General features: G+C 36.7%; 1 protein-coding gene across 3 annotated transcripts in view; it reads left to right on the top strand.

Annotated features, from left to right (window-relative positions):
* The first annotated feature begins 385 nt into the window (after positions 1–385).
* LOC138700066 (GTP-binding protein Rit2-like) overlaps positions 386–17,316 on the top strand; it is an 88,992-nt gene continuing 72,061 nt past the window's right edge. For 2 of the 3 annotated variants that reach the window (XR_011332171.1, XR_011332170.1), the window contains exons 1-2: positions 386–901; positions 1,008–1,064. Coding sequence is in view for 1 of the 3 variants with exons in the window: in XM_069826372.1 (XP_069682473.1) it covers positions 637–901; positions 1,008–1,064 (322 nt within the window). In the remaining 2 variants the exon portion in view is untranslated. The remainder of the gene's footprint in view (positions 902–1,007; positions 1,065–17,316) is intronic. The other variant, XM_069826372.1, reaches the window with a different exon arrangement.

The raw sequence follows: 17,316 nt of genomic DNA, 5'->3' as shown, positions 1-17,316 counted from the left end.
ACATCAGGCATAGCACCTACCTAGCGACTTGTTGCTAAAGTTTATTGGGTTGGTACACTGGCTGGTAACACAAAATGCGACACAAACACAACCTGATATCACAATCACTGTGAACAACTTTCGTTTGTCCGAATGTTCGAAGCCAGCTAACTTTTTTTTGTTATACATAATCATAACTCTAATATTACTTTGTGAACTATATAATTTGAGAGATAGTATATTATTATTTAATGTTCAATAAGCTTCTGAAGGAAGCGCTTATAAAAATTTCTCCCGATGATGTAATTACTAAATCCCTCATTCGCAAACTAACGTTGGTACAATATGGATTTGTCAGCTGTTTTTCTGACAGCTGCAATTACAGTATTGTATACTAGGTAGCGCACAAAACTGAGCTCCGAAGTTGCTCCCATGTCAAATTATGGTTCGCGACTGGGTGTGGGTTTGTTGTGGTGGGGTGGAAGTTGATGTGTAAAATTTGGGAGGGGCTTTTCGTTTTCTTGTAATAAACCCTAGGCCATTACTAAATGGTCTAGGGTACATTAAATATAATTTTGCACATATTCTGTAAACTAATTTTCCGTATTATAATGCCTTCGAGTGTAATCGTTATGTGTGCACCGTGAAAGTGGTTGGATGATTATTGGGGTCATTTCGACGAAAATTCCCCTGAGAACTGCAGCACTGGCGACGGAACAAGCGGGCCCATCAGGGTCCGGGTGTGTGCCTGGAACTCCAGGCCGAAAATCCACAAAAATGGGGGCCTTTGACTGCGGTGGATCAGACCGAGATGGACGGGGCGGGTCTCAGGGACTGCATATGCCAGTACCTAGTCAAACCCGTGGTGGATTACGAGTGTATAAAATTGTTGTGCTTGGTGATGGTGGAGTAGGGAAGTCAGGTGAATGTATTATTAATCTTGAAAAGCAAAGTTAGTGAAATGGATAACGGTAGTTGTAAAGGGCAATAGTGTTTTAATTGAAAGTGAATTTTTATCGTGTTTTCAGCTTTGACGCTTCAGTTTGTGAAACACAGGTTTTTGGATTACCATGACCCAACAATAGGTACGTTTTCATAGTCTTGTATTTTTCATTTGTCTCTTAGTACTTAGGCAATGTTTAATAATTCCATATGGGCGAATCTCTCAAATGTAACATATTTCCAACCTCAAAAATTGTAAAAGTAAAATATTCTCCAAAACAAAATAGGCCTATAATCTTGTTACACTTCTCAGCAACGCACTTCTCAGACTTCGCAAATATTCGTTTTATGACATCGGATTCAAATAACCGTACTTTTTCCGTGCATGTTTTGGCCTTTTTTGGAGTAAATTCATGAATAATGCATATTTTGAAGATTTTAGATTTAATAGCACATAAGATTTGCTGATGATATGGCTTTGTTAGCAGAAGAGGAGAAGATACTGACAGATATGCTACAGGAGTTAAATGACAACTGTGAACTGTATGGGATGAAGATAAATGCGAATAAGACGAAGACCATGGTTATTGTAGTGAAAATGAATTACTTGGTGTCATAGCAACGTGTTTGTTTGTTGTAGTAACCTGTATTGGTTTTCTGTTTATTAAAGCCTTATATCCTAAAAGGTGTTTTCTTTACAATTTAATAAACAGAAAACATAAAATAATAAAGTAACTATGGATAAATTACTAGAGTCCTATAAGATTTGATGTAGAGGTGAATACTAATGGCGCAGAACAGCAGTGGAAACACTGGTATTGTACGTTTAAAAATTTCGTGGAATCTACAAAAGCTAATGAAGAACAGAAGCTTTTGCTGCTCACTAATTACATTGCTCCCTCTGTATACGAGCATATCAGCGAAGTTTGCACCTACTCTGCTGCTATCGCAGTATTGGAATCCTTGTATATTAAACCGAAGAGTGAAGTTTTTGCCAGGTACCATCTTTCTACTAAGTCTTTAGATGTCAGTTTCAGGGTGAGTCCGTGGATCAATATGTTGAAGCATTAAGATTATTAAGCAAAGCTTGCAATTTCAAGGCTGTGTCAGCTGACCAAAATAAAAATGAATTTATAAGTGATTCATTTATCAGTGGTCTCTTATCACAGCATATAAGGCAACGTCTACTTGAAAATTTAACACTGCCATTAAATGTTGCCATTAGTCAAGCCAGATCATTAGAAATGGCGGAACAAAATTCAAAATCTTTTATTGCTGTAAATCCGTCTGTTAATGCTGTACTTGACCAGAATAAACAACCTTTAAACCATGAAAACTCTATTTATGGAGGCGGACCTACTTCTGCAGCTACGAAAATGATGTGCTATTTTTGTGGTCGCGAAAAGCACCCTCGTACTCAGTGTCCGGCTAGAAATGCCATCTGTAAGAAATGTGCCAAAATGGGGCATTTTGCTAATGTTTGTAAATCGAAATTTTTCAAACAGTCTCAAGATGAAACTTCAGCGTCCCTCTTAGCTGCTTCACCATCCTGTCTTTCTAAAGCCGTTATACAAATTAAAGTTAATGGCTCTGAAACTGATGCATTAGTGGATAAAGGAAGTTCACAAAGTTTCATTAGTCTTGAATTTGCATCTACTCATAAGTTCAAGATTTTACCAGCTCAAGGTCATGTGTCTATGGCTTCTACATCTCTCCAATCTCATGTGAAAGGAATGTGTATAGTAACATTACAATTAAAGGATCACACATATAATCGTATTAGCCTGCTAATTTTAAAAGGCTTATGTGCTGATGTAATTATTGGACATGACATTTTAAGACAGCACACTAGTCTCGATATTTCGTTTGGTGGATCTAAAGATCCTCTTTCAGTATGCAGTTTAGTTACTGCTCTTGTCCCTCCAGCATCACTTTTTAACACACTTACTTCTGATTGCACTCCTATTGCCATAAAATCTCGACGACACTCAAATGAGGACAATGAGTTCATAAAACGGATTCACTCTTTTGGACGCATATCCCCTACCTCGATTAGAAGACGTTGTAAGGAAAGTGAGTAAATATGAAATATTCAGCACTATAGATCTGCGTAGTGCGTATCACCAGATACCTATTATGTCGAAAGATAAGCCATATACGGCTTTCGAGGCGTGTGGTCGATTATATTAGTTCTGTCGAATTCCTTTTGGTGTAACAAATGGGGTAGCATGTTTCCAAAGAGCTATTGACGCTATTATTGAATCACAAAATCTAAATCTAAAGGACACATTTTCGTACTTGGATGATGTAACAATATGTGGACGTACTCAGGAAGAACATGATATTAATTTGCAACGTTTTCTCAAAGCTGCAGAGAAATTTCAACTCACACTAAATGAGAATAAATCTGTCTTCTCTACTAGACGTATCAATTTATTAGGCTATACAATTGAGAATAAAACTATCAAGCCAGATGTTGAACGACTTCGCCCTCTGTTAAATTTACCTCAACCTAGTGACAGTCGCACTTTACGACGTGCAGTGGGAATGTTTGCACATTATTCAGGGTGGATACCCAAATTTTCCGAGAAGGTACGACCTCTTGTTCAATGTAAGGCTTTTCCTATGACTCAGGATGCTGCACTTGCTTTTAAAAGTCTAAAACAAGAAGTTGCAGATTCAATTGTAACTTCTATTGACGAAGACTCCCCATTTACAGTTGAAACAGATGCCTCTGATTTTGCTTTTGGAGCGACTTTGTCACAGTCAGGGAGACCAGTTGCTTTCTCCTCTAGAACTCTTTCTAAAACCGAACAGAGGCACTCTGCTGTTGAAAAGGAAGCCTATGCTATTGTTGAGGCCTTGCGTAAATGGAGACATTACCTCATAAGTCGTTATTTTAAGCTGATAACCGATCAGAAATCAGTTATGTTCATGTTTAATAATACTACAAAGAACAAGATAAATAATGAGAAGATTAAGAGATGGCAACTTGAACTGTCATGTTATAAATATGATATAGTTTACCGGCCTGGACGAGAAAATGCAGTTGCTGATGCATTCTCCCGTATATGTTCTGCTACAGAAATGCCTGGAGACAAACTAAGAACATTACATCAAGCACTCTGCCATCCTGGAATAACTCGTCTTTATCACTGGGTAAGAAGTAAAAACTTACCATACTCACTCGATGATATTAAGAAAGTAACTGCATCATGCAATGTATGTGCAGAACTTAAACCTAGATTTTTCAGACACAATGGAAAATTAATAAAGGCAACCTCACCCTTTGAACGATTAAATATAGACTTCAAGGGACCAATCCCTTCAACTACTAGAAATCGGTACATTCTGACAGTTGTGGACGAATATTCTAGATATCCCTTCGCATTTCCTTGCTCGGATATGAAGTCTTCGACAGTAATTAAATGTTTACAACAACTTTTCTCCATATTTGGTATGCCCTCTTACATCCATTCAGACAGAGGTACATCACTTATATCGTATGAATTGAAAGCTTTCTTAGCAAGTCATGGTATAGCATCTAGTCGCACTACTCCATATAATCCTCAAGGCAATGGGCAAGCTGAAAGGTACAATGGGATAATATGGAAAACTATTTTATTAGCTCTGAGAGGCAGAAAGTTAGAAGTATCACAGTGGGAGACAGTTCTCCTGGATGCCCTTCAGTCAATAAGATCGTTGCTGTGCACTGCAACTAACCAGACTCCCCACGAACGTATGTTTATTCATTCCAGGAGATCATCTTACGGTTTTTCTCTACCAACATGGCTAACAACACCTGGACCAGTGTTGCTAAAATGTAATGAGTGTCCTACAAAATATTGCCCTTTGGTTGATAAGGTAGAACTTCTAGAAGCGAACCCTGAGTATGCTCATGTCCGCTACTCGGATGGTAGAGAAGATACTGTATCTACAAGGCAGTTAGCTCCATGTGCCCAGGAATCGCCATCTATGTTACCACATGAGAATGACAACAAAGAGCGGGATCTCATAGAAAAACACACAGAGTATGTCAATGATGAACGGAACAGCATCCCTGTAAGACAGGACTCTACAGTTAATGGTGGGAACGAAAATAACAGTGATAATGGTGTACAAGAACAGCAGCTTCGTCGTTCTAATCGGACAAGAGTATCGCCTAAGTACCTGGATGACTATGTTAGCAAGTAACATCAAAGAGGGGAAGAATGTAGTGAAAATGAATTACTTGGTGTCATAGCAACGTGTTTGTTTGTTGTAGTAACCTGTATTGGTTTTCTGTTTATTAAAGCCTTATATCCTAAAAGGTGTTTTCTTTACAGTCATAGGAAGAAGAATAAAGGAGGTAAACTTGCGAATTCTAAATGAGGCAGTAGAACAAGTCGACAGCTTTAGATACTTAGGATTTACTATAAGCAGTAACATGAGCTGCTGCCAGGAATTCAAAAGGAGGATAGCAATGGCAAAGGAAGCTTTTAATAGAAAAAGGAGCATCTTCTCTGGAAAAAGAACTGAAGAAGAGACTAGTGAAGTGCTTTGTATGGAGTGTGGCATTGTAGAAGGGCAGAAACGTGGACATTACGACGAAGTGAAGAGAAGTATTTGAAATGTGGATTTGGAGAAGAATGGAACGTGTGAAGTGGACAGACAGAATAAAGAATGACACTGTGCTGGGAAGAATAGGTGAAGAAAAAAATGATGCTGAAACTGATCAGGAAGAGGAAAAGAAATTGGTTGGGTCACTGGCTGAGAAGAAATTGCCTACTGAAGGATGCACTGGAAGGAATGGTGAACAGGAGAAGAGTTCAGGGCAGAAGACGATATCAGATGATAGATGACATTAAGTTATATGGATCATATGCGGAGACAAAGAGGAAGGCAGAAAATAGGAAAGATTGGAGAAAGCTGGGTTTGCAGTGAAAGACCTGTCCTTGGGCAGAACACTAAATGAAATTAAAATATTTAGATTTTTGTGCCTTTTATGAATGTTTCTTCGCAGAACCTGGTATTTCCACGTTATTTGTTTATTGAGAAAAAATAAAAGGAAGCTAATATGATTTCGTGGCAGCCTACCTGACAACTAGTCTTTGAATGGGAGAATCTAAAAGACTGATACAGCTAACAAGCAAACATTCTCATGGGGGCAGATAAAAAAGTTAATTTTTTTTCTTCCACCATATTAATAATGTCAAAACAAGTGTTTATACAAATTTTTGCCACTCCACCGCAATTACAAGGTCGTCCAGAAAGTGATTTTCTCTGGGGTCGTTTACAAAAAAAAAAAAACAGTTTCATGGAAAGATTTATTGAAACAGATACAGCAATTGTTGCGTTATTTTTCAACATATTCCCCACTGGAATTGAGACATTTGTCATACCATGGGATCAATATTTGTATCCTTCTGTCGTGTTGTGCACCTCTCTGTTGATCCCAAGGTATGACAAATGTCTCAATTCTAGTGGGGAATATGTTGAAAAATAGCGCAACAATTGCTGTATCTGTTTCAATACATCCTTCCATGAAATTGTGTTTTTTTGTAAACGACTCCAGGGAAAATCACTTTCTGTACGGCCTTGTAATTATGATGGAGCGGCCAAAATTTGTATAAGCACATGTTTTGACATTATTAACATGGTGGAAGAAAAAATTAACTTCTTTATTTTCCCCCCATGAGAATGTTTGCTTGTAAGCTCTTTACGAAAAGTTGAATGTGCATATTATAGTGAGTGATAGATGGAAACCAGCTGCTTTGTTTCACTGGAATTTCTAACCCCCCCCCATCTCTCACTTGTTGCAAGCCAGAGATCAAAATAATGAAAGAAAGGAAGACAGAAGCAGCATGCCTGCAAACTGTAATTTAGTATACATATGTGTCGAATTGTGATCGCGGATTCGGTTTCCGATGGGGTCATGGTCATGTGGAAATGCAAAAGACAATTCGACCTCACTTTGTCCCAAATTTTCTTGGTTAAGTATTCACAGGTGAATACGTGTCTGTCATTTCTTGTGACATAGAAAAATCTTTTTCTGTGTTCAAGAACGTGCTTCAGATAAACACATGAACTTAAATGAAGAAAAGTTTAAGAAATTAATTGCAGTAGGCCTACTTAGTTTCAAAATAAAATAAAAATATAACATGTTGTGTAACGTAATTTTGATAGTGTAGGTATATCATGACTATGCTGTCAGACAGAGTACAAAATGAATACAATTCCTTATCTTTTCTCTCGGGATTATTGTATGCCACTCCTATGTGAAGAGTTATCTGCCCCCTTGACCCACCAAAGTTGAATAACTGGACCTCCTGTGCATAGGCCTACTTACAGAGGAAATGTTTACTAAAATCTGTGCTTTTCTGTATGAGTTTTCGGCTTCTTTTTTCTTCTTCAACCTCTCCAATCTTTGATGTTCTCTTTTGGAGCCATTTTCTAGAAAAAGTACAAAATACCGAACAATTCAGAATTGACTGGTATGTCATTAGCAGGCATCGGATTGCCTAAATTGCAGTTTTAGGTGCCTAAAATAAGCTCAAAATTTAATAAATTAGGCTCTATTTTAGTAAACCTAAAGTGCATTTAGGCACATATGATCAAGGCTTCAAATCTATGGTATTTCATTAAAATGATACAATAAAATATATAAAACATGACACAAGAAAGTATATTTAAGAAATGGAGGCAGACAACTATATATTATATAAATAAATTACAGCTGCACAAATTTAATACATTGAAAAAAAAGTATATAATTATTATATTTTTTAAGTTATTGAAATTTAGTTCCATGCTCATTCTTTTTCATAATTATCTGCACAGTACATCACCAGAATTTTTTCTGAATTCTCCACAGTTAATCTTTGCCTTTTGTCAGTGAGAATGATTTTGAAAGCAAAAAAACTTTCTACTGAAACAGATGTGAGAGAAGCAAATTTTAAATTTGTTACAGTAGAAATATTAATAGGCCCTAAGCTATCTACTTGGAACATTTACATTTTCTCCCAATATCACTGTTGATACTTTTTCCAACAATGAAAATCCTACATTCTTATTTAGTACATTGTCCCACTTACTTTTAACTTTTTTCCAGTTTCACCCAAAGCACTTACTGTATGTTCACTTAGGCATCCTTTGCTATTGCTGTTTGGCTACAAAGAGATTGTTTTTTATGTTCTAATTGTTCAGTGCTTGCGGGTATGAATGAAGAGTTTGATGTTATGTAGGCAGTTATTGTTTTTACGTTCTAATTGTTCAGTGCTTGCAGTATAAATGAAAAGCTTGATGTTATGTAGGCAATACAGGGGATTGAAACTGAGAGAGGAGTTTCTGGTAGTAAGACTGTGCAGGTCGTTATTTTGTTGCCTGATCACTAGAAGTGCTAAACGTTTCAATGGAATTTTCTGGTTGGATACTAGTGGGAAACACCGTTATATACGAGATGTATCTCGTAGACAACAGAACAACAAAATAGCCGCCATATTTCTTTTGAGACGAGAACCTAATGAATTTTATGAGTTATTTGTATGTTTATGTTATTTAATTAATAAAATAAGTGAAAATTTCATCAGAACAACTAATATTTTATTTATACTTGTTTATTTGAAATACATTTCTGAAAAAGCTCGTAAAAGATTCTCCCTTCTAAAAAGACTAGCAGGAAAGAAATGGGGATGCTCTAAGAATACTTTGAACACTACATTCAAAATGTTTATACAGCCAGTGCTGACATACTGCGGAGAAATTTTAATTACTTCACCTTTCATAAACGAAATAGAATATGTTCAAAACCAAGCTCTCAGACTCATTACTGGTGGAATCAAAACAACTCCAATAGATTCTATGAGATTCCTCACTAATATTAACAGCATCAAAATGACAATAGAAGAAAAAGCACTGATTCAATATGAAAAGCTTATTAGATTACCAGGAAAGAATTGGCATTCATACAGTCCTCTCTTTAGATTGAAAACTCAAAAAAGTTTCATATCCATTGTTCAAGAATTAAAACAGAAAATCAATATCCCGAATTTAAAAGAAAACCTACAAATTAAACCAAACCCTTTAACTCTATTAAATATAGAATATAGGCCTAATCTAAATTTAACAGAAGAAATACTAAAATCAGAAGTAAACACTGAAATACTAAAACAATTGTCTTTAGAGACAATTAATATTAGGTACCCTCCACAAAACTGGCTTCATTTATACACTGATGGATCCTTGATCTCCAGAGAACAAGGTGCCGGTGCATGTGTTACGTGCTGTCTCTTCTCACTTTATAGAACAACAAGTTTTAGGTATGGAACAACAAGTTTTTATGGAGAAATCATTGCAATAAGTGAAAGTCTCAGGAATCTTCTATGCCACATCAATAAATTTAAAAATGCAGTTATATTGTCAGACTCCAAAGCAGCTATTCTATTATCAATAGTCTCTAAACACACACCTTCATCTCAAACATAGTCGTCATAGTCGTCACTTATAAAATGAGTGAACCCTTAAGTAATAAGGGATTGTTTATAATAAATGAACCCTTAAGTAAATCCCGAATTCATAGACAACACTTATTCTCACGTAATGAGTGTTCACTTACAGCTGCCGGACATGACGTCATAATAAAAGCTGGCTCTCATTGGACTAATCAAAGGCCGTTCTACATGTGGAGTTGCTATAACAACGAGTTATCAATATTATTGTACTGAATAACAATAAACTTAGCTGAAAATAAGTACAGTAGGTTATGCTGAAAGGAAAGAATTTTTCCCAAGAGGAACGTCTTCTACTCTGAGAGCTTGTTTTAAGGCATAAAGACATAGTAGAAAACAGGCAATCTAATTGTATCTCTTTTTGAAGAAAGAAAGATGCTTGGGAAACTACTGCATCAGAATTCAATTCCAACCCCGAAAATATTTTAAGGAATATCGAGCAGTTAAAGAAACAATGGAAAAATATAAAATTTCATAGGAAGGCAGAATTCGCGGCAGAAAAGAGAAACTTACTGAAAACTAGTGGTCGTCCAGCGTCTGACACCAATGTTGAAGACGATCTTGAACTCGATTCCCGTGGCATTGATATTGAAGTGTACACATACATATGTGCCATCATTAACACTGGTAACTCCTGGGAAACCAGCTTTCTTAAAAAAGTCCACTTTTAATGCATTGAATGCATCTACAGATTCTGAAAATTTTATGAACCTTTTAATATGACGCGATACTGCTTTGGAGACTTTTGAAATTATTCTGCACACTATAGGCTGACTTACGTGGTACATATCTGCAAACCAATTGTAAAATAATGTATTCGGTGTTAATAAGTTATATTAATTCTGTTGTGAGAAATAGACCTAGTGTAATTACGACCTACTTGAAATGATGATCTGCATAAAATCTTAGTGCTATCAACATTTTCAACAGCGGGAGTGGTAACCCTCTATTGTTTGCAACATACAGTATTTGTCTATTAAAGACAGTAAAATATCAATAACTGTGGTCTTGCGAAAACGATATCATTTCTTAAATTCCAGTCCACTATACATTTCCAAAGGATTCTCCATGTCTCTAATATACCTTTATGGGACACATAAGTTATGCCTTCCTTATTTCGTTCAACAAACTCCACAAAATCCTCAAAATCATTCTCAGTATCCATTTTGAAAATGAGTGGTCACTTAAGGGTACAGATGAGCTCACTTAAGTAATCACTCATTATGTGAATGAGCGACAGCTATGAATTAGAAATGAATATAAGTAACCACTTAAGGGTTCACTCATTTATAAGTGATGACTATGAATTCCACCTGTAAGCACACAAAAATAATAACATTCATCTTTAACAGTCTTTATAATTTGATCAACAAAACCACCAATATCACGCTCAAATTTTCAAATGTTAAGCTTCACAGCCAGATCACTAGGAGCGCACCATTTATTCTCTGCTTCCCTATCACAACATGCGCTGTGCATCTCTATTGTTTTGTTGTTCTGTGAGGCAATATCTTTTTTCACTGACAGACACTCTTTCACTGCTTTCACACGCTGCAGTATCGGATTCAGGTAATTATTCAATAATTGTGACCACTTCTTTAAAATATCTAGAATAATACACCACTGACAGAATCCATGTTCCCCTTGTGTAACAACAGGCTGAGGTGAAAGTGGAATATCTTGGGATATCTCTCTCAATATTGAAATCCTGAATGGGGCTTTACAAAATCATTTTTTCATATTAGAAATGAAAGAATTGACAAGAGGGAATTCGTTCCTGATTGTTTAGAAACCTGTGAAGAGCATGAGGTAAACAGGTTACATGACTGATGTTAGGATAAAAAGTTTTAAGAAGTGGATCTGCAGCAACCATATATGAGGCAGCATCAGTAGCCTACAAAACAACAGCGCTACCGGCGTGGCTCAGTTGGTTAAGGTGCTTGCCTGCCAGTCTGAAGTTGCGCTCGGGCGCGGGTTCGATCCCTGCTTGGGCTGATTACCTAGTTGTGTTTTTTCCGAGGTTTTCTCCAGCCAGGTAATCTATGGCGAATCCTCGGCCTCATCTCGCCAAATATCTCGCTATCACCACTCATCAACGCTAAATAATCTAGTAGTTGATACAGCGTCGTTAAATAACCGACTAAAAAAAAAACAACAGAACTTTAGAATCATCTATATTGCCAGAGTATAACGACTATGGGCCTTTGTTTACAAAATAAGCAGTGGTTAACTGAATTAAAATTCTGAATGTTGTATTGCCATATTTCTATCACAGACTGTGGTTACTTGGTTCGAAGAAGCAAAATCTCAATGATCCGTAAATACTTTAGGTCTACCTAACTATCGAAATTTAAAATCTTTAAAGTGTAATTGTCTTTAAATGAATTTCAGCTCAGCATAGCTCAGTCAAAGTATAAATATTATAATAGGCCTATTCATTAAAATATATTTAAACTATTGTTACATATCTGTTTGCTATAAATCTCGTAGCATATTATTTTTCCATCGAAAGTGAATTGTGAAAATTCTATTAGTCATTGCCAAACATGTATGATGTAAAAGAGAGTAGGAGAATGGTACAATAAGAGGTAGGGACATCTAGAAGAGAAAAGGTAGAAGTTGAAGAAAAGACGGAATAGGGGGAGACATGTAGGAGATAGAACAAAGCCTTAAAAATAATTTTAATTCAAATCAAAAGAACTAATTCAACTGAATCATTGACTCAGCGACATATCATCTGTAATTACCATATATTAAACTATTGTTAGGCCTACATACCTGTTTGCTATAAATCTCGTAGCATATTATTTTTCCATCGAAAGTGAATTGTTGAAATTCTGTTAGCCATTGCCGGATCAGCATTGATGTTGCATTTTACCTTTTGGCATTAAGCCGATAACGTCCTACCACATAAAACTTCTCAACACAATAAGGAGAAGGAAAGAGGAACGGCTAACAGACATTTAGACTAACCATTATGCAGCATTGTTGTTGAAATTCTGTTTGACGAAAATACAACGTTCCATCCATTGTTGCGTCTTTTTTTTTTTTTATACTCGCTTTAACATCTCTGGTTATATTGCGAGTTAATCTTTTGGGTGAAATAGGCCTGTGCACTGTTGTTGAGATTGGTTCTAATGTGTGAACTAGATGGCATCTGTAGATATATTACTGATTTGTTATGAATATGATCTTGGTGATGAATGAAGCCGGTGATATTCATGGATGTTGTGGCCCGAATTTCCTGGCATTTGCCTTATGGTTGAGGGAAAACCTCAACCAAGAAATACAACCCGACCGGGAATTGAACCTGGGCCCTCTGCATGAGAGATCAGCATACTGACCCCTACACCACAGAGGTGGTCTATTGCGTTTTCTGGTGGTGTTAATCCATGAAAAACTGGCATTTACCTAATATTGCTTACATGTATGAGCATGTGGGTAGACCTAAATAGTGAAATAACGAAACTTTACATTGAGGCCACCGTCGGTTTAGACGCTTGCCTGCCCGTTCTAAAGTTGCCGTAGAGCGCAATTCGATCCCCGCTTGGGCTGATTACCTGGTTGGGTTTTTCCGAGGTTTTCCCAAACCATAAGGTGAATGCCAGGTAATCTATGGCGAATCCTCGGCCTCATCTCACCACCTATCATCTCGCTATCACCAATTTCATCGACGCTAAATAATTTAGTAGTTGATACAGCATCGTTAAATAACCAACTAAATTTTTTTTTTTTTTTTTTTAACTTTACATTGATTTAGGCATTTTAAGCCAAATATTAACATATTAGACTCTTAACAATTATTTTAGGGCACTGTCAAACTCTATGAATAGCTTTCAATTTTCATAAAATGTAAATATTAATTTCTCTCTCTCTCTCTCTCTCTCTCTCTCTCTCTCTCTCTCTCTCTCCTAAAGGGACAGAATAGATATTTGCCCTAAAATCCGATGTCTGGTCATTAGTATTACGTACTTACATAGGCCTACTGACAGATTGCTAAATCGTACTTCAGTAAATAAAATGCCTAATTACACTGTAAACTGATTGTCAACCTTCTGGTATAAGAAAGCCAGCAGGAGGCTGATTGCCAAAAGGTTGACATTTTGCACTATTAATTTATTTTATTGTTAAGCCATGAATGTAATTTTTAAGTTATGTAAGTGGTTTAGAAATATCAGTCTACTAGGCCTATATGATAATTTCAGGGTGTATTTCAGAATTTTATATATTATATCTTAGAAGTGATGGCTACCAGTATATTGACACAGTATAACTGAACACTACTGCTTTTTTCCATTTGTAAGCTCCAAAAATAATGTTAGAAGATGAATCTTACTTTGGTGTTTGATGTTTCCCTCGAATTGAACATCTGTTTCAGTATTAAGAACCTAAGAAGAAAAAAGTACCTACTTTACTTACAAATAGCTTTTAAGGAACCCGCAGGTTCATTGCCGCCCTCACATAAGACAGCCATCGGTCCCTATCCTGTGCAAGATTAATCCAGTCTCTATCATCATATCCCACCTCCCTCAAATTCATTTTAATATTATCCTCCCATCTACGTCTCGGTCTCCCCAAAGGTCTTTTTCCCTCTGGCTTCCTAACTAACACTCTATATGTATTTCTGGATTCGCTACATGCCATGCCCATCTCAAACGTCTGGATTTAATGTTCGTAATTATTATGTCAGGTGAAGAATACAATGCGTGCAGTTCTGCATTGTGTAACTTAAAAAAAAGTACCTACCTATGCAACAAAAATATCCCTATAATTTGTTTTCCAGGATACTAACATTTAAAAATCTGGACAAACTTTACAAATACACAAAAAACGTGTAAATGGTGTAAAATATTTTATAGACATCCTACATTATGCTTTTAAGTATACATTTCGAAATAGGGGACCAGGTAATTAAGAAAAAAAATATCATGGTGTCAGAGTCTGAAATTCTTATAAAATAAGGGAAACGGACAGTCCAGGAGGCTGACATTTAAGGAGTTCTTCATTTTTTATTATCACTGTATGAAATATTTAAACAATAATTTGAGGTGGGAAATATAAGCCTACAGCCATGAAAGACGTGCAATTTTTTTCGACTTCCCTTTAAAGTTAGTTTTCGCAGGAGTGGAATTGGACTTCAAATTAACAACATTTGAGAGATTCGCCCATATCAGTGTCATATTCATTTGGTACTCTTGCATGTAAAACCGTAAGGTATGCCTATCTGATTGCAAATTAATATGGGCTTTGGTCTGTTTGTTTCGTCAGTTTGAAATAAACTTCAATAAAATACTAGTACATAATTGTTTATTCCTTATTCCATAGACAAGATTTGTTTGCATTGACTCTTTACTTAAGTTTTTGTTAGTATTGTCTTCCAACTCGTGAGATTTATAGTTTTTAACAATTCAGGATTATATAGACCAACAATTTAAAAGTTCCAAAATGTTGCTTGGCCAGTTGGCAGCCTGAACCCATGCAATCACTGACATTTCCCTCCATGGAGCAGCACTCTTCCAATTTAAAATCAGTCGTGAGTGAGATTTAATTAGTATGGTATTGTTGTGCAATGGTGAGATAATCACTGTGTTGTCGTATAGTCATTTTGATGTACATTAAATGTAGAAAGGGGATTGTCAAGGACACATTCCAAGGCAGTTCCTATTTCATAAAGTTTTTCTTCTGCAAGCACATGATGTCTTTTCCGTGAGTCACAGAACTTGTTTTAAATTAAATTTATCCACTAACCTAAGCTTTTCATGTTGGAACTGGGCTGCCAAGAAATTTACTTCTAAATGCGTGTCTTGTTTTGTCATAAAACTTTCTGCACTTGATGTACGTCTTCAAGATGAATATGCAATGACGCAGTGAATATCTTACCAACACTCTGTACTTTCTAATAAATTCTCACTCACGACTGATTACAGGCTGGAAGAGCAGTGCTCTTTCATAGAGGAGAATGCCAGCGATTGCATGGCTCAGGCTGCTGACCAGCCAAGTAATGCTTCGAGACTTTTAAACTGCTCGCGCTGTAGGATACTTGTGGATCTTCAATTAGGCCTATGTGAAAAGATTAACGAACTATTTTCCCCTCCACCCTTTCATCAGGCAATGTATTCAAAATGGTTAATATTGACATTTATAAAACATATAACTGTATATTGTGCAACAAAGTATGGTAATTTATGAGAATCCGGAACTGCATATATGCCACAATATAATTTTTCTATTCCTGATATTGTGTTTTTAGTCCAGGAGAAATACTCATCTATTACGAAAAAAAAAAACGTTTTTATGAATGTTTTTTGTAAAAGAAGTATTTTCCCTAGACCAGAAACATAACATACAAACAATATGCAGGGTGTAACAAAATTCAGTACCTAAATTTCTAGAAATGATAGAAAAGACCAAAACAAACGTTTTTGTTAAATGACCATGGGTCTGAAACTAATTATTGAATGACAAAACCAGAAACTCTATTCCTACCTGTATTTGCGGTTCCTCGAGAATGCATTGCCCGAGCTCCTCCAAGACGTTCCTCTTGTTATTCAACATCAGTTGTGGTTTCAACATGACGGTGCAACTCCTCATTTCTCTCGTGATGTCCGAGAACATTTGAACCACAGATTCGGTGAGCAGTGGATTGGCTGTGTTGGGCCCATCGGATGGCCTGTTCGTTCTCCTGACCTGACCTGACCTCACTTGACTTTTGTGTGTGGGAGACTTGAAGAGCCTGGTGTACGTGACTCCAATTGAATCGAAGGAAGAACTCATTGATCGGGTGCTTGCAGTTGCCGACTCTCTACAGCACATGCCTTCAGTCTTTGAAGAAGCTAATGACTAAAGGTGCTCACAAGATAGTAAGCACAATCAAGCTACAAGATGGTAGTTACACACAGTCCGATATGGAAACGCTGGTTCATCTAGCAAGTATTCATTTTACGGACTAAAAACTGGTAACAGTGATCATTTGACTGATCTGGGACGACCAAATTTACTCTGTTTATGTTCGAGCAGAAAGGATTGGAACCTGGTCAGGGATGTGATCACTGTTACTAAAGTAAGATGCGCCATTAATTCTTTTGAACCATATAAGTCCGCAGGTCCTGATTCAATCATGCCTACTTTGCTGCAACAGAGAAATGACTCACTGCAGTCTTTATTTTGTAGAATCTAAAGGATCTGCCTAGCCTCTAGTTATGTTCCATTGGCCTGGAGACAGAACAAAGTGACATTTATACCCAAACCTGGGCAACATAGCTATGCTAAGGCCAAGGCATATCGTCCAATAAGCCTCTCTCATTTCTTCTTAAAGCATTGGAGAGATTAGTGGATATGCACATTAGGGACAAAGTACTGAAGGATTTTCCTTTACACGAGTACCAATTTGCCTATCTGCCAGGTAAATCTACAGAAGCAGCACTTCATCATGTTGTGTCATCTATTGAGAAGGTGCTGGCTTTTAAGGAAATTGCCATCGGAGCATTTCAAGATACAGAAGGAGCATTTGATAAAATTTCATGTGAAGTGGTGTCAAGAGCTATTCAAGAGGATAATGTCCCTAAAGTCATCTGTAGATGGATATATTTTATGCTACAAAATAGGCAAATTATCATGAGCCTATTTGGGGAAACGCTAAAGGTGATTACGACCAGGGGCTGTCCTCAAGGTGGCGTTCTTTCACCCTTGCTTTGGAACCTGATTGTGAGTGCATTGTTGCGGGATCTCAATGGGGTTGGGTATTTTACCATCAGATTTGCAGATGATATTGCTATAATTGTTAAAAGGAAGTCTTCGAAGTGCTTGAAGTTGCACTGTAAAAGATTGAAGCCAGGTGCAACAGAAATAAACTTTGTTAATCCTAACAAAATGGTAGTGGTACCTTTCACTAGAATGAGGTATGAACTTG

This window comes from Periplaneta americana, chromosome 5, assembly GCF_040183065.1.
Source record: "Periplaneta americana isolate PAMFEO1 chromosome 5, P.americana_PAMFEO1_priV1, whole genome shotgun sequence".
Classification (NCBI taxonomy): Eukaryota; Metazoa; Arthropoda; class Insecta; order Blattodea; family Blattidae; genus Periplaneta; species Periplaneta americana.
Note: the sequence above shows the minus strand (reverse complement) of the source record. Positions and strands in the feature narration are given on the sequence as shown.